This window comes from Lycorma delicatula, chromosome 5 (genome assembly GCF_047948215.1).
Source record: "Lycorma delicatula isolate Av1 chromosome 5, ASM4794821v1, whole genome shotgun sequence".
Lineage (NCBI taxonomy): Eukaryota > Metazoa > Arthropoda > Insecta > Hemiptera > Fulgoridae > Lycorma > Lycorma delicatula.
In genome coordinates, this window is record NC_134459.1 from 75,984,875 (window position 1) to 76,004,051 (window position 19,177).

Here is a 19,177-nt window from a genome sequence, read left to right on the forward strand (position 1 = left end):
AAAAAAATATTTACGGTTTAATAATAATAATTTTTTATAATAATAATGGCATTTTAACCAGTATAAGTTAAGCTTGATTTGGCTGATAGCTAGCATTCAGCAGATGACTAAGATGATGATGCAATCGAGATGGCATTGGATAGTGACAGATAACAGCTGTTGTTTTGATTATTTTATATTCTTTGTCTTAGTTCATGTACGTCTTGTTTTATTTGCTTACATTATTAATTGGAGCTGTGGTGATATACAGTAATTATTACTTCTGTCGCGCGGTGCTTCCATACCTTTTAGGTTTTATATTTTTTAAATAATATGTTCGTCAAAGGAATTTGTGCGTTTTTCATGTTTGTTTAATGTCAAAAGTAATACCTATTTAATACGAACATATCAACTATAAAAAGTATGGCTCTAACAAACGTATTATTAATTAGCCAAATAGCTGCTTATGTAATAGCATTTATTTTATCATTATGTATTACAATTCCTATGAGTTTACATCAAGATGAATTCAGGTAAGGTTATTTTTGATACTGATATTTTTTTTTCGTGGGGAGTTGGTTTATACGCTATTTGGTTATGTAGGTCTTATGATAAGAACATTATATTACAGTTTGATAATTGGTTTGCAGATAAGATGCACATTAACAGCATTTGGTTTTTTCTGTTATTAAGTAACAGAAAAAAACCCTAAAATATTACGGTATTATTAATACCTAATATTATTAGGTACCCTAATAATATTGTTCTGATTTCATTTTATTAAAATATCTGGTAATTTTGTTATTTTGATTTGTACTACCATAAAGTAACTGTGAGTTGTCTCTAACTTAAAAATAGTTTGAATTGTTTACTACTAATCTAAAGGTCTCGGATGGAATTTCTAGCAAGGAATTATGCAGAGCTGTTCGTAGTAAAAATTTATGTAATAAATTTCGATTATAAATAACTGTTCCGATGATACAGATTCGCTGTAATGACATTGGATTTTCAAGTAGGGAAATTGAAATTTGGACTAGCATTTTATGTAATTGTTATTATTTAACCTAAAAAATCTTAATGCAGTAACAAATACAAAAAAGAATAAAGTTGAAATGAATGTGAGTGAAGTATTTATACTTTTGAGTGAAAGTATGATTCACAGAAGAAGAATATTATACTATTAATAACTGGTTTTCAGATTTGAGAGTTAGTTGTTAATATTTTAAAAGTAATATGTTTTGCCAGAAAGTAGAAGAAATAATTTTTAAAAAATGAAACTTGACATTATCACAAAAAGTTATTACTATTAGTCTTTAAAGAGTAATTTAACTTTAAAATAAAAAAGAAAATGTTATACCATTTTTGGTAATCATGAAGTTAAATTTGAACTTAAATGTTTTTTATACTTCAATATACCATCATCAAAGTCTGTGCCATGTTATCAGTACTTTTAAAAAATTAGCAGTTTTGTGAGTTATGGCAATCCTTTTGAGTGCTAATCTCTTGTATGGAGAGAGATTAGGGTTAAGGGTAGAGTTTTGTGGAGAGTAGAATAAACTGTAACTAAGCTTCATAGTCATCAGAGCCAGACTTGGAGTCAACTGTTGGAAGTCGTACATGTGATGTGACAGCATGGAGTCTCTTTGTAGTGACTATATGTAAATATAAATTCAGCCAAGTGTTCTATGAACATGGTATTGTAATGACATAGCTTGGTAATTTGTCCCTAACCTCTCTCCACAAAAGTCTTAACCTTAAATCTATCTCTAACCTTAACCTTTCTACTCAACGGTTAGCATTTGAACAGATATCAATAACTTGCAAAACTGATAGCTAATTGATAATGGGGCACTCTGATCTTGCAAGGATCATCTGCTTTGTGACATTTAGATCTTATGTTTTCCTAATCCCAAGCATATCTGCTATGGTATATTAAACTATGAACAAACTCGAAGTCAATCAAATAATTGCTTAGAATTGCCAAATGAGATCAAATATTTTTAGAAAAGATGAATAGCAGAGAAGAAGTAAGAATTATAGTAAGGTCTTAGTAAATGATTCATTTAATTTAATGTATTCTGCATATTTAAAGTATTCTGTGGTGAAATACTAAAATATTTAACAGAAGGTAAATTTTACTATGAACAAATGTAAATGCTTTTAGGTAAAGCTTCTGTACTGAAATTGTTCATCAGGTTAGAGTTTATTGGATGGTATGGACAATTTTTATTTAATACCACTTTGATATTTCCTGAGTGATAAATAAATAAGTAGTATTGAGTCTTTAAGTATTCCTCCCCATGCACTATTGTTATACATTAAAATTGATTGTACATAAACATGTGCATTTAAAAAAAATTGAATCTGTCTAAAGACAAATTTCCTCATTTTATTATTTCTGTAAGAGATTTAAGTCCAATTTAGCCTATTCCCTAGTGTGGTTGTCTGGTGTTTACATTGATACTAAATAATGCTGGATGCTATTTATCAAACAATAGGAATTTTTACAAAAATAGTAATAATAACATTTCACCTATGATTACCAGGAATAATATAAATAAGATGAAACACATGCATAACAATAATTCAAAAAATCATCCCAACAATTTTAACTGCTCAAATAATCAGCCCAAAATGAATAATAATACCAATGTTTTCTTCGCCGGTTGAAGCATAAGCCTTAATGAATTGAATTAGTGAACTGTGAGCCTTTATCACTGTGTTTGAACTGAATAATTTAAATCAGTCAAATGAAAAATAATAGTTGTAATTTCTTTAAAAATTATTTTGAAGCTTTTCGTTGTAAAAGTTTTTGTTGTTTTTAGTACGCTAAATTCATGAATGCTCTTTAATTACAATTGGCAAAAATATTTAACAAAATCATGTGTTATAAAACATAAACCATGTAACATTTTCATTGTGGCTTGTAGGCCTGCCTTTTTTCTAGTTTTTGTTAAAAAGAGCGTGGTGTGTTGGTTTGTTTGCTATATGTGCTCATATTTTTATTTTGAATGAAGCGCTTCTTTATATAAATATAAAAAAAGGCATGTTGCATTGTTTTGTTTGCTGTATGTACACTTACATTTTTATTTTGAATGAAACGCCTCTTATTTACAAAAAACTGCATTTGCTTGCTTTATCTTTTTATAATATATCAGTAATTATTAGACCAGTCGCAGGCATAAAACAGACCTCAGTAAAAAAAATTATAGCATATTCATCGATTTCAATTGTGTCATTATCACACCAAGTTTCACTTTTGATTGTGTTATTCATTTTTTACACATTTGATAATGTAAGTGGTAGTTACTATCTTTAAAATTTCCACAACTTTCCAAATAATGATAATTTTATTGAAATTAGTTAATTCTTTGAAAATAACAGCTTGAACTTAGTTCTTGAGATATTGAGTATTGAAATGTTTCATTACATTACCTTTAATTAAAATTATGTACCTGGTAGTGTTATTCATGGTAATGCTATGCAATTCAAATGATAATGTTATCCTGTTCACCTCTTTTTTAATTACAAAACGCTGCATCATCAGTAAATTTTCCATTTGAATACAGTGGCGGCTCATAGCTTAAATTAGTGGGGTTGCTACTGTAGAAAATTCTTAGCCTTTGTTTTAAAGTTGTGTGAAGGAAACAAACGTGTATAAAAAAAAACTTTATAAAATCCTAAAAGAACAAAATCAAATGTTTTTTTACTTTTTTTAACCTAAATTGTTAACAATTCAAGTTTGATCTATTCATTTAAAAATGAAATCCATTCTTGTTTTGATTTGTGCGAAAAGATCAATATTTTTCTGTAAAATAAAAGAACCGAAAAAAAATGAATCGAGTAGAATAGCTAGAAGCAGGATAATAATCTAATTATACCCTTTATCACATTCAAGAATATGGTTTACATTTTTAAGCACAACACACAAGTAAAAAAAAAAAAAAACTACCTTCCACCAGCATGCCAGGGTCAGAACTGCAGCAGCAATAGTGCTGTCTCTCCCTTGCAGCCTCACGTGCAGCTTCCTATGTGCACAACAGCCAAACACCATGCCAAAATTGTGTAGAATACTCAAAATAGTATCAGTGCTGGTATAAAATTGCAGGTTTTTGTTGATAATGTGTAATTAGAAATGTTTTATCTCCTTGTCAGTATAAAAATAGAAAAATAAATTAATTGCATTTTAATAGAAATAAAATTTGAAGTAGCATCCATGTATGTATGAATAACTAACAAAGTTTGCATTTGTTTGAGAAATTATTTCTTTCTAACTAAGGTTTTAGTTTTGTTTTTTTGTTCCATGATGTAGTAAGGTCACTATAACATCTTTGATAAAATTCTAAACATATTAGATTTACTGATTTATTTTTAGATGAAAACTATTTTGTTGAACAGCTCTCTGAATCCTGTTTTTCGATTCTCCTACTTATGGTTACTCTTAACTTAAAACTATATGTATAACAAGAGCATTAGTCAATTTATCATCACTGATTTGATTTATATATGAAACAGGTGTCATTAAATGATAATGACAGAGAGCACTTGTTTCTCTTATTAATCACTTCATTGGTTTCATTTGTATCTTCCCATTACTTTTATTTTGCCCCTATCTTTTAATTTCTACATGTTTGTTACATCCTGCATCTTAATTTACTTGTTTTATATGTTCCCTGTACTTTGTTCCCCTACACTTTCCACCTTCTAATTTCCTTGTTTACTAATTAATCTATCTTAAGGTGGCTTAATGTATGATTGCATCATACAGTGATGAGAAAATTTCACCACAGTGTTAAAATTTAAAAACAGTTATTAATTTCTCATTTTAAAAGTACATGAAAGTTGTTATTTTTTCAGAGGGCCTTTTAAAGCTATGTATGTCCTCCAGTGGAGTTATTGGTGGTATTGTTGTTAATGACTTTCATAATTAGTTTTAATAAGAAGTAGCTCTGTCTTTCTTCCCTTCATCTTATAATTTTCATCTTAAACTATTATCAACCCATGAAACTTTCAACATTTTACAATACTTTATTTTTTGACATTTTTGGCTTTTCAAGTTTTTTATTTGCTGCAGTGAAGCACTGCACTCCATATAAGTACTAAATTTCTAAATATATATTAGGTATTAGTAAATTTCTTTTCTATATGAATTTTCCTTGACTTTCATTGTATTCTGAACATTGTTAATCTTTTGCAATTTTATAGCCCAGATAACAGTTTTGCAACTTCTGGTTAATTGAGTTCTTCCTTAATAATAACATAACTACCAAGTACCCTGCTTTCAGATCCACTTCATTATTGTTGTTTACTTTCAAATCTAATCTCTCTACCGACTTTGGAGTACTTCTTTCATAAATTAGTTGCATTGCTGTTTATAGTAGCAAGGTTTTATAATAAAATGTTGCTGAATATATTTAAATATCTGTCACTGGATTAATGCATAACCTAATTATGAAAAAAAATTGAGTTGAGATTTTTCAGTAGTTTTTATTTTCTTTTATATCATTTTAATGTGATAATATAAAGTAAATTTATTGGTATTCACTTTCTAAATATTCTTCCAAAGAATTTTATCAGTACTACAGTGTTGATCCCTTCCTCAGTGGTGTTACAGATGGTACTTTCTTAAGTTTTACATTAAATTCTATATTTATAAAATAAGATTTATATGTTGTGTTAATTTTATTTATTACAAAATTTTAAACCATGCTATATTAATTATGCTAAGGTTTTAAAACCCTATTCCTGAGGCTTATGTACAGTGTAATGCAGGGTTTTACTATTAGTATCTTTAGATAAATTTAAACTAAGTTAATGTTTTATTTTTTTATAGGGGTCACTGTCTCTTATTTTCTACTGGTGTTTGGCAAGAAAAAGATGGTCAGTTTTTGGTTAACTGGGCCTCTCAGGCTTATTGTAACTACACAATATTTGTTGGTGTTGTGTTGTTAGTTGTTTCTACAATTCAGATTTATAGAATGTCAATTTATATTTATAAAGGAACTGACAGGTAATTTTAAACAATTTTTTCTTTTATGATTTTATTTGTTAATGTCATTTTATTTTTAATGACAGTATAAGAAGATTAATTAGTTTATCTAAATAGTATGCACCTACTGGCAGTAGTTCTAATTGCGCAAATATCTGTGCGAATTGTATTAATTTATTATGTTAATTTCTTACATAATTCTTTACCAACCAACACTACTTAGGCTCTTTATTAAGCAAAAGAAAATGTTTAAATTTTTATACAGTGACAAAATAATATTGCTATCTTTGAAACAGGTGTGGTGGTTACCAACATTAGCGTTCAAACATTTTAAATAGCTTTAAATTTCAATTCCTTGTACATTCCAGATTTAATGCATTCTATACATTTTACAAATAACCTATATCACTTACCAAGTAATAGGGAGGAGCCCTTAATTCTGTTGCATTTATTATTACTGCTATTGTAATCTGCGACAATATTCTTTTATATAGGCTAGAAACAAAAGTAGCTGTGGGATTCCTCATGTCTGCATTTGTACCATATTGGAATTTTCAAATCGAGTTTATTAGTTCATTTAATGAAAGTAAAGTTTGTTTATTACAGTATTCTCTCATAAGTTAACGCATTTTGTAAACTATACATTGTTCTTTGTTACAACACTGATCATCACTGTTTAGTTAACGTTTTTTCAAAATCAACTATTGTGCGATAGATGATATATTATCATTATAGTATTGTGCAAAATATTTTTGATCTAAATTGCAATAAAATTTTGATCTTTTGATATACTTTTTTCTAAATTAAGGTTTCAAAAAATAAAATCATTGAATAAATAAAGTTAAATAATTTGTAATTTATCAAATGTAAAAACCAAGATTTTTGCTGTAATTTAAGCAAAGATCATAGGGATAATATGGAGTAGTACAGAAAAATTTCACAGCAAATGTAACAACTGAAAAAAGATGTGAGCACAAATTTATGACTAAATTATAAATGAAACAGTACTACAGTGGTTTTAGCAACATTGAAATTCATATCTCCCAGATAATGGACCAACATTGAAAATCAGCAGAATTCTTTCCAGAAAAACTGCATTCAGTGGCAGGTTTCACAAATTTAAACTCACCTCATGTTCTTAACCATGTCAATGAATACCGCAAATATGGGGTCAATAAATTAAAATTCCACATTTTAATTTAGTATTAAATTATTGTTGAAAGCATCCTTGTTTGTGATAACAAACAGAATATAAAAATGAAGATAGTAAATATGTAATGAAAATGATGTTACCAACCGAAGCATTAGCAGTAAAATATTAAAATATATTTCATTAAAAACAATAATGGTTCGTTCATAAAAGAGATATTGGAATGAAATAAATAAAAGTACAGTACATTAGATACAAAATGCAGTATTTATTTTTCAATGTAATCCCCGTTTACACTGATAAACTTTTCCCAACGTGTGACAAGTTTTTGCATTCCGTCAGAAAAATTCTGGCAGTCTTACTCGGATCCAAGTGGCCACAACTTCCTTCACTTCATTGACCGTGGTGTAATGATTACCTTTGAGATCCCTCTTGAGATGAGGGAAGAAGTGGAAGTTGTATGGAGCCAAATCTGCTGAGTATGGTGGATGCGGAATAGGCTGAAACTTCAGCTTGCGGAGAGCCATCAGAGAGTTTGCACAGTATCCTGCAAAGATTTTGTGGTAACCCAATTACTTGATAATATGGCCTGCTCGCTCTTTAGATTTTCCTAATTGAATAGTGATGCGTTGCTGGGTGATTCACCAGTCACTTTGAAGCAAATCATCCACCTCCTTTTGATGTTTCTCATCAGTCATAGAAACTGGTAGTCTGCTGCAAGGTGTCTCCTCTGTTGTCGCTTTACCAGCTTCACATTCGCGAAACTTCAATGCTCACCTATTTATTCACAATACTCATGTCAACAGTTTTCACTATTGTAAACCGCTTTTAAATGATGAAAAATATTTGTAGGACTCACATTTTCTGTTGTTAAAAATTTATCATTTTACGCTATTTTAACCATGTTGACATATTGGCTGTCCTTAACACCATTTTAACTGCTGCTGAAAACAAACCGGTAAACAGATTTCAGCACATTGTCGCAGGTTTGTATAGGAGGATTTTAGCTATCATGTGCTGCCATGCCCAACCCTATCCATGTAGCACGCTAGTGTGCAAAATTTATCAGCCGAGCCTTGTAAATAATGAAAAAGATTATTGCAGTTGTTAAAAGTTCATTCTTTCTTTCACCAATGTTGTCATTTTTTTCTTTTACCATTTTTGTCATACACAAACTATTATGTGTAGTAAGTTTGTATTGAACTAACTCTCTTATTAAAGTTAAAAATCAGATATCTTTTTAAATTCTTCATTATGGAATTTCACTAAAATGAAGGGATTTGATGGGAGTGGTCCCATCAAATATGTTATATAGTGATTTTTATAAGTTGAATTTATTATGATGTTTTAAACAAATTTCCTATAAAAGGAAGTTATTAATTTCTTAAACAGTAAAATAAAAATGGTGAAAGGTTAGATAGTTTTGTGTAGAATTTTATTATTTTGTTATTAACCATTTATAATATACAAAAAAAGGTCAGGTTTGGTTTTTATTGACCATAAAATAGTAAAATTTTATTTGCTCTATTTTACCATCTTTGAGATTCTTAATCTGTGCACAAATTGGTTGGGAGACAATTTTTATTTTGTTCAAATACAGCTTCATGTAACAACTTTCTTATAAAAATTTTTATCCAAAGTTTTTCTTACATTTGATTTATTTATTTTCCTTTGAATTTTTAGTTAAATTTATTCATTTGTTTAATGTTCTTTTTCTAATTACTATGTGATTTGGATTTACAGAAATCAAGAAAAGAAAATGAGCCTTTTCTTCATCATTTTTCATTTCATAATTTTTATTTGTTTTAAGGATTATTTTAATAATGTCTTCTACCTGAATTATACTCTTAATAAAACAAATAAATAAAGGAAAATTGAATGTTATTTTTAACAGAATATGTAGAAGGTGTTTTTATATATAGCTTGTCAATTCAAATCATGATTTTTAGGTTAATAATACTACAATCAACTTGATACAGGTTGATACAATTTGTAAGATGGTATAGTAGCGATCTTCTAAGATGTACATGCAATTGGTTAACGATTGATGAAATAGCTGGAAAAAAAGTGTAAATTACAAAATTATAATCCTCTCTTTAGTAAGCAACAATTATTGATAAGCCAAAAGATTGAGAGGTTCTCTGTTTTCTTATTATATTGCTTAATACTTAAGACAAAACTTTCTTTTTTTTATTTATGGTCATAAAATAACTTTTTATTAATTGTTATTAGTAAATTATCATTATATTTTTCCTGTTAAGTGAGAGTAAAATTAATATTTTGTTCACTATATAGTATCATTTAAATGATGTGTGTAATATTAATAGTTGAGTTTGATTATTAGTTGAATATATATATTTTCATTTTAATTCTTGTATTTACTATTGAAAACAGTTTACCTGTAATGATATATTTTTTTATTTGTTTCAGCTCATTTTTATCAGCATTTGTTGATGTGGTTGGTAGTTTGTTCCTATGTTTAATGACTGTAATTGCAGCATTAATGATAACACTTGGCTTTATGGTATGGTGTCATGACATGACTGAAAGATTTCCATCGTAAGTTTCTTGAAAAATGTTTGTATTTATTTTAATCAATTACTTAAGTTTCTTGAGTTTGTTTAATATTGCGCTAAATGATATTAATGTAAAAGATTATAAATTATGAATAACTAAACTCTTCCACATAAATAATATTGATTCTATTAGTAACTGTTGCTAAATTATGAGGGGTTACCAAAATATTCTATAAAATATTATTTTATTATTAGTGTTTTTATTTTAAGATTATTTTATATTACAAAAGATTTAAAACACTTAATAGCATTTCTTGGTGGCCTCCTTTACTCATTATTGAACTATGTTTTTTATAGTCTAAATCTTTTATTTGATTTAATAAGGTAAGTTGTATGTGATTTCATTCAGTTTGATTTTTAAAGTACATATAAATTTCAGCTGTTTGAAATACATTAGCTTGTGTAGAAGAATTTATCTTGTTCTTAATCCAGCCTTGTAATTTCCTTTTGAAGGATTCCCAATATTTGTGTCTATTAACAAACCCATTTTTATAGAAAGGGCCAGTCATCAGTCAAGCAAGTATTGTAGACAAATAATAATCGGTTATCTATCATAATAATTTTGTCCATGTTCACAAAATTAAATCTGCATCATCTTCATGAGTTCTCGTTGTAGCTGCATTTTGTTAGAATGGATTTTACAACACAGAATGATGTTTACAATCTACTAATTTAAGTTTTTGTCCAGAGTAACACAAGTGTGTTTTTGTGTTTATTTTTCAAAAACACAAATTTAGAAAATGCTCACTCATTCAGGTTAATTACTAATGTTATTAAATTATTCTTGGTTAGATTAAATATTTCTAATATTATCAGAAGTAAGATTTTTAAAAAAATCAATAAAAATTTTTAATATGGTGGTGGGGTAAATAGTTACAAGTCTGGATAAGAAAACATTTGTCTGGGTATATTTTGATTTATTTTTCAATGTAGTCACCAGTAAGGTATTAGCCCACTGTACCACAAGAACATTTATGCCAGTTTGGTACTTTCATTTATCCATATCCTTAAAAAAACCATCTGCGACGGCAGTAACTTTATTATTGCTTGAAAATCTCCTCCTCTAAGCCATATTTTAGGTTAGGAAACAAGTGATACTCACTGGGAGCTAGACCTGTCTCATCAATCACCACAAATCGATGTAAAAATTCCTCTGGATTGCATTGAAAGAGCTCAAGACAATTGCTTGAAATGTCTTTTCAACATAGTTTTTGGTTGGACATGAGCAAATGCTGCACCCATCTACTGTACAGCTTGTTTGTCCCAAATGTTCATGAAAATATTACGCATGCGTGCTGTTGACGTGCCTGCAGACTGTACTTACTCATTCACTGATTCACTGTCACTGGTTGATCTGCCAAAACAATTTTATGCACTCTTTCTGTCATTTTTGGCATAGTCACTTCAGTAGGGCATTTACTGCATGGTTCATTACTAGTGCGTGTTTGACCCACTTTAAACTCTGCAACCCAGCACTTAACTGTTGTATTTAATGGAGAAGAGTCTTTCAGTGTTGTATAAAGATCTTCTTTAATTTCCTTTGCACATTTTTTCAGAAGAAAGTATTTAATCACTGCACAAAGTTCCAGTTTTTCATTTAAAAAAAACACCATAATTCTCCACTTTGGCAGATTGTAAATACTATAGAAGTAATGTAGTGACTTGAAACTCTTATAGTAAACTAATGAAGAATGGAATCATGTAATGCCATCGAGAAGTTAAGCATATGTTTTGAGAATCACTGCTTTAGATGTTTATTTTTGTGGTTCAGTATTAAGAGAGAGTGATAGCTTAAAATATTTAGTATTGTTCATTCTAGAAAAAAAATGAAAATAAAAGCTGCCAGACATTAATCCTACACACACACACACATGCGCGCGCGCGCACGCACATCCTAGGGTTGGTTTGATTTTAAAAATTACTCTGTACAAACTGATGCTTTTATGTTTAATAACCATGTTATTAATGATTCCGTATTTATTTATATAAAAATACCTCAATTTATTATATGCTGTTTGCTGGAACTGTGCTAGGATGTGTAATAAGAATATCTTTTTCATTTCATTTACAGTTGTGAGATTGCTGCAGGAAATGCAATTGATAAACAAGATAGAATTGATACCTCCAATTTTTACATTGAGTTAGGAACAGCTCAGGTAATAAAACTAATTTCTAAAATTAATTATTGTTGTATCTTTTAAAAAACTGGGTCACTTAATCTTTAATTGTTAAAAATCTCTTTTATATAACATTTTGCAGTAATAATGTATTTGAATCATGCTTTACCAGGCTAGCTAAAGATATATATATTACATTGTTCTCATTACTGTTTATGTTGTTTGTTTTTAGAGAGAGAGTTTTCTTTTATTGTACTTATCATGTATTTATTTGATTTTAAATTATTATTCATTTGACTTGTTTAATGCTATTATCCATTCCTTTATACTGTGAACCTGTTACAACAACTTTACCATAATTACTGTATTCTACATCCTCAGTTAGCCATTCCATTTTTTCATTCTTTACAATTTTTACCTTTTGCAAATCCCTCTCTTAGCAAATTAATCTTTATGCATTGAAATAAACTTTGCAAATTCCTTGAAATATACATTTCTGCTCAAATGCTCTCTGCTGGTGCAAAGCAACATGGTAATTGGTTTCGTTTGATATTTTCCTTATTTCATAAATTCTTTGTAATTTGGTATCTAATTAAAGCTTTGCATTTTCTAATATATTGTGTTTTCTTTCTTTAATATTAACTCCTCGATCCTCCTTTCTGTTAAATTTCATTATCTTTGCTTCATTAGTGTAGTTTTAAAATCAAATTTCTTGCTCACCAATGCATTTGTACCGTTTATTATTTCTTATTGCTAGTTTCAGGCAAAGTAATATCAGTTAAGCTTACCATTTTTATTTTATTTCCCTAGACTATTACTCGAGTCTTACATTTTTCATTTAGTTGGTTTACTGCTTCTTCCTTATACATATTAAAAAGTACTGGGGGATTAACTACAATATTGTTTCAATCTTTAGTATATGGCTTTCTTATTTTTTTTTTATTCTGAAGAATCAGCTACCTGATTTACAAATTATTAAAAAAAATTTTCTCTCAACATTGCAATCCTGTTTTTTTTTTGTATATCTTTAACATTCTATTATGCTCTTGTTTACGAATGTTTTTCAAAATTTATAAATGTTTGAGGTAACTTAGTTTTTGTTGAACCTACCTGCTAGTATTAATGTAAGGGTTAAAGTTGTCTCTAATGTTTCCATTAACTTCCTGAAACTAAATTTTTTTCTAATTTTTCATTTCCCTTTTCATTTGTAATTCTGGTTTTCCTTCTGTAGAACTTTTGTCAGATAATTTTTTCTGATTTATAGTTTTTTTATTATTGCCACCTCTTTATTCTCTTCATGACTGACTTCTCAAAATTTGTAATACTTAATGTTGTTAAGCCCAATGCGAGTGACATCCCATTTCAGAACAACTAACACCTACCTGTTGTAATTTCCATTCTTTCAACCTCAGGATGTCTTTATCCAGTCATCATTTGGTTGTTCAGCCCCTCATTCTGACTTAGCAATGTAAATTAATATTAATTCTTTGAAAATCTAACTTTTCATTTCTTATTCTCTCATTACTGCCTAATCATTAAAGCCATATTGTTATTTTTCTTCAGCCACCAATTGTAGGTACTAGTTAGCTTCTGATTCTTAATAATTCTTCAAATATCATTTTTCTACATAATTACTGATATTTTCCTCAGGTTTTACCTATCTTATATATGAAAGTAAATTTTTTTATTTTTTGTTCAAGTCTCAGTTTCATAGAAAACCATATTCAAGAGTATTGCTTTATAGTTACTTAGTTTTGATAAATTCCTGAAATGAAACATATATCTTCATTCCATTTTTTACTTGATTATCATGTATAATCATAGAATTAAGTGTGTATGAAAGTTTTTAAACCTTAAAAAATATTCATTTCTCCTTCAATTAGAATGGTCACTGCCTATTTTGACATAAAAAAAAATCATATATTTTTACTTGTTTATTTGCATACACATTTTTCATATTTTTATTTTTAAATGGTATGTATAATTTACTTACTTTTTATTTAATTTAATTAGATTCATATCATCAGCATAAATCAGTTATTCTGTAATGTATTTAGTATAGTGAATCTTCTCTAGTTTGTACACTTTCCATTAGTTTTATGAACTATATTATACAGAATAACTAGTCAAATCTTTTTATTTTAGACCAGTTAGGTCTAAGAGACTTTGCTTATTTTTTATTTAATTAAACAATTTAAAATAACATTTTTTAAAAATTTTGTCAACAGTTTGCTTTTAGTCAATTTAAAGCTCTTATGATGTAACATTTTTCTAAAATAAGTTTTATTGTAAAAAACTGAATTTGTCACAGAAATAATTCTCTTAATATTTCACTTTAAATCTCTCTTCATCTTTAAAAGAAACTGTAAAAATGAATTGTGTGAGAACTAGATAAATCAGAAACTTTAATAATGTTGCTAGTTTTTAAGTAGAATTACCAATTGAGTTGATGTAAGAATCTTTTTTTGTATGAAAATATACTGTAGCAATGAAATTAAGTTATAAAAAAGAGAGGAGAAATAATGAATAAATAAATATTTTATCTAAACTCACATTAAAATAATTTGTTTAATGTTAAACAGTATAGTGCACTACTGAGTGATATAACATTGTAATAACAACAGCTGAATTGAAATAAATTATGTTTATGATTATCTGTTTTAATTACAGTATTGTAAAGTTGTGGTAAAGATATTCAGCAGTTGTATTTGTGTTATTTGTTTATTTGCAGTTTTTTTTTGTAAGTATAAAATACTTATATAACTCTGTGAATTATCTTTACAATTATTTTTTTATTATTATTGTACATTATAAATTTATAACAGTCATATCTTTTTTAATGCTTACTTATTACTATTTTGTTATTGCTTTTGTGATATAATAAGTACTTTCAGCTAGTATAAAAACACATACTTACTAACAAACATAAAAAGTAATTTATAATAAAAACATTTTGCTTGTAAATGTTAAACTAAGATATTTAAGTCCCCAAAACTTAAATTATCTCAGCCTCTGATATGAGTTAATTTTTTTAAAAGGCACAGTCTGAGAAAGGTTAATATTGCCTGAAAAATGTAAGCAGCAGAATGCAACATGACTTCAAACTATCAAATCGTTTAATAAAATTAAAAAAAAAAAAGAAGTATTACATGTTGTTATGTAGTGGGAGTGCTTATGTTCTATTATGTGAAATGTCTAGTTTTAGAAAGAGAGAGAGAGGGTGAGGGGGAGGGAGAGAGAGGGAGTGGGGGAGAGAGAGAGAGAGAGAGAGAGAGAGAGAGCGCATGCACGCATTTGTTTGTGTGTTTTGTGATGCACACATATTTGTGCTCTTGCATGAGTGTGAGAAGAAAAGCTACTATCAGCTAAGTCCATGGGAGTATTAGTAATATGCAATTTTATGTGTAAAAATATCCAAAATATGTTATTTTGTAGTTGAAGGAGTAATTTGTAATATCTCTTAATTAGTATTGTACTAAATTAAGATTAAAATTTTGACTAATAGTGGATTTTTTGACAATTAAATGCTTTGTCAATGTTAGTAAGTTAACTTTTATATTCTCTTAAAAATTATTTTTTATTTTTTTAGTTATAATTATACATAAAAATAACTTTAAAAATTATAAGTATTTTTTGATTGAAGTAATGTCCAGATAGATGTACAACAAATAGTCAAGATTTATGTGAATCAAGTGTCTGGAAGTAAAGATCATTCACTATATAGTATTTTACTAATTTATTTGTAATAAACTAAAAATAACTTAATGAATAAATGGTTAGGTTATTATTATTTCTTAATTTTTGTTACAGTTTGGTGCTTGGGCCTCTATGGCATGTTGGGTTGGGTTGTCTGTTTTTGCATTATTAAAACTTTGTCGTTACCATCAACTTGAAAATATGCGAGTTAGTATGTTCAGGGAACGTCAGCGTCTAATAAATGAGGGTATGGGTCCATCGTCTTCTCTTGATAAGAATACATCGCAGACTACCAATAACACTGCCAAACCTTCAACTGCGACTGCTCCACATTCTGTGTAAATTCATAACATGATCCAGGTGAAATAATGCAATACCGAATTCTTTATATTTATTTGTATAATATTTTTTTTATTAGTGTACTGATTACTTTTGGGTAATTACAAATAACTTCAGATATTCCATCTACATATTGATCATTGCAATATTTTTTCATTATGGTTTTAATTAATATAAGTGGTACTTGGTAAAAATGTATAAAATTGTTATTATAGTAATTTGTGGTTTTAAATTATTGATTAATTTTATTGAAATGTATAAAAATATTATGTAACTTTAACATCTCAGAAAAATGGATTTCACGGTATATATTTGTAATATCTTTTATTGTGATTTTATAGAAACTTCATATAGAATTCCTAATAATGTTACATCATATAAACTTATATTATGTGAAATTAATGTTTTATAAATGGTAATTTTAGGATTTTATAAAATGTATTGTTATATGAAATTAGTTAAGCTAGATATGATTTATATATTACATAATGTAATAAAAAAATAAGATTTTATTCTTTTTATTAGTAAACTGAGTACATGTAGATATTGTTTTGTATATATTGTTATGTTATTACTTCATTGTTTATTTTGATTGTTTTAATATTTCAGTATGAATGTTTGGTATATTTTTTTAAGTAGTATATTTTTAATTTTTTCTGGTAAAATAATTTCCCCAGTGCACAATTAGAATGTATGAGTTATATTTTTAAGAATAAAAAATTTAGATCATTAGTAGTACTGCAAAATATTTATTATTGTAGGTACAGTTTATGCCAATTTTCTGAATTCTCAATCATAATATGTCACATTCATATGTACATTAACATGTGTAGTAGATTTTTTTGTTTATCTAAATCGTGATAAATGAATGATGTCCACCTTCAACTTCTTACTGATTAGTCATTAGCTATGTCAAATAGTTGAGTAATTGTAGAATGATTAGTTGAAACTTGATTTGCTGGTATGTTATGCGTTCTGTTCTTTATACTTTGTAGACATAGTTGCTGTATGAGAAACAGTCTTGTATGAGAAACTTTATACTTTGTAGACATAGTTGCTGTATGAGAAACAGTCAGACTGTTGGAAAAAAACCAAATTGGTTAACTATAAACCAGTAGTTTAAAATTGTCATTTCTCATTTGAATTTTGAATTTTTATCTTGCTTATTAATTTGTTTCTGTAATTCTGTATTTTGTAATTTTATACCTGTTCTATATTTATACTACACAAAAACATTTTACTGAATTTAAACTGAACAGGATAAAATAATTACATTACTCATTTTAATATTTCATTATTTTATTTATTAAATATTTAAAAAATGCAAGAAAATATTAGAAAATAACATGTAATTTGAAATAATGTAAAAATGGTTTAAAACTTCAATTTTAAAGTACAAATATTTTCTGGGTTTAATATGTTCCTTCTTATTCTCACAACTTGGGACACCCCCAGTATTAAAATAATTCATATGTATAGATATTTATGTAGAGTTCTTTTGTTTGATTCTGTACTACCGAGGAAATATTTTCAATCTTAATGGTTTTTTAAAACTGCCTTACCTGTCAGCATTAAACCTGGGTTGATTTTTTAATTTTTTTCTGTTTCCTGCTGTTTGTCAATTTCAATACTGTTTTTGTTTTCACCATTATTTTTATATTTTTTTCTGAATAACATCATGCACATGCAGGCAATTCTTATGTAAAGCCATCTTTTTTTTTTTTCTTGTAACGATGAATCAGAGAAATACTTTTTACATACCCCCCACAAAAGTGGGGGAATGTTGAGCTCGCACGGGTTCAGCTAGTTGTTGTTTGGAGCCTATGTGTGCCTGCACCTTACCAACTAAAACTTTTCTCTCACCTCTGGCTACCCATTCTTCCTGGGATTCCTTAAAGAAGCAATACTTCAGGAAGGGAGGAAGTAATATGCCCACTCACAGTCATGGACATTACTATGCTAAAGAAGTACACAATGAGAAAGATAAATACTTATAAATCAATCAGTAACATACCTTAATTTAATGCAGAATGCAATGAGAAAATGAAACTTCGTACTTGACAAACAGTGAGGAATGACAGAATACATGGAGAAAACAGGACACAAATTTATAGGTCGGGGTTCATCCATATTCATCACAGTTATTTACAAGAGATAAAGTAAATAAACAGCACACAATAAAGCCACAAATATCATACATAAGGTTTAATACTATAGATTAGACTTAATTAGGAACAGGAAGAGTGCACCCTCACACAAATTCCAGCACCAATGGAATAAGTAAGTAGCAGTTAAACGTTAATACTAATTCAGATGAAAACAAAACCAAACATATGCTTACACCTAAGGGATGCAAGATTAAAAGCACTGTCTCAGGGCACAAGTAGTGAAATATCAGCTAAATGTGGGAACACTTGGTTTCAGGAGAGAACACTGGGAATATAATGAAACGGTCAGTGTCACAGCATGCTTACTCAGGCACCTTAGGCACTAATGCCCTAACATACACAATATGGGTGTACTCTTTTTGTAGAGGTGGGGAATCCTTTTTGCAGATGCCATATGGCATTGTCAGGGTTGCTAACAGGTTCTGAAAGATGTTAAATGTGTACCTGTGCACAACCTAAACCTATACCCCTGGCTACCCGCCCTTCCTGGAATTGCTTAAAGAAGCATTATTTCAGGAAGGAGGGTGAAACCTAGGAGCTTAGGATGGAACTGCTTGAAAGTCATTTAGACTGCTTAGTGATGTACTAATACTATTTGCAATCAAAATTGTACATCAGAGTTATCAATTTGTTTTTGGTTTAAATCAAAGCCTTCAATTTGTTTGGTGGAGAGTCAAATTCATCTGTTTTAGAACAAATTTTTTTTTAGCTTAACACTATTGGTAATCAATACATCAGAGTTATCAATTCTTTTTGGTGTAAATAAAAGTATTGCATTTTTTTTTTGGTGGAGAGTCGAATCCACCTGCCTCAGAACAATTTTTTTTTGCCTTATATATTGTTAATTGTTTTCCCTTAAGATATTCATATAAATTAATCATTCTAACTCTTTTAGTTCATTATTACAATTAGTACAAACAATCAAAATATTTGATTTTTCCAAAAAAGTCCTAAACATCTGATTGCCTTTTGCTTGTAATTGTAACTTTTTTTTCCTGTTTAGCCTCTGGTAACTACCGTTTAGATAATACTTCAGAGGATGAATGAGGATGATATGTATGAGTGTAGTCTTGTACATTCTCAGTTCGACCAATCCTGAGATGTGTGGTTAATTGAAACCCAACCACCAAAGAACACCGGTATCCACAATCTAGCATTCAAAT

At 28.4% G+C, this 19,177-nt stretch overlaps 1 protein-coding gene across 1 annotated transcript; it reads left to right on the forward strand.

Annotated features, from left to right (window-relative positions):
- Positions 1 to 180: 180 nt before the first annotated feature.
- Positions 181 to 19,013, forward strand: LOC142325093 (transmembrane protein 179). Its single transcript, XM_075366433.1, has 5 exons — positions 181 to 512; positions 5,813 to 5,989; positions 9,549 to 9,677; positions 11,766 to 11,850; positions 15,622 to 19,013. Exons 1-5 carry the CDS (start codon positions 403 to 405, stop codon positions 15,847 to 15,849), a joined length of 729 nt encoding a protein of 242 aa, XP_075222548.1. The 5' UTR covers positions 181 to 402; the 3' UTR covers positions 15,850 to 19,013.
- The last annotated feature ends 164 nt before the right edge of the window (positions 19,014 to 19,177 follow it).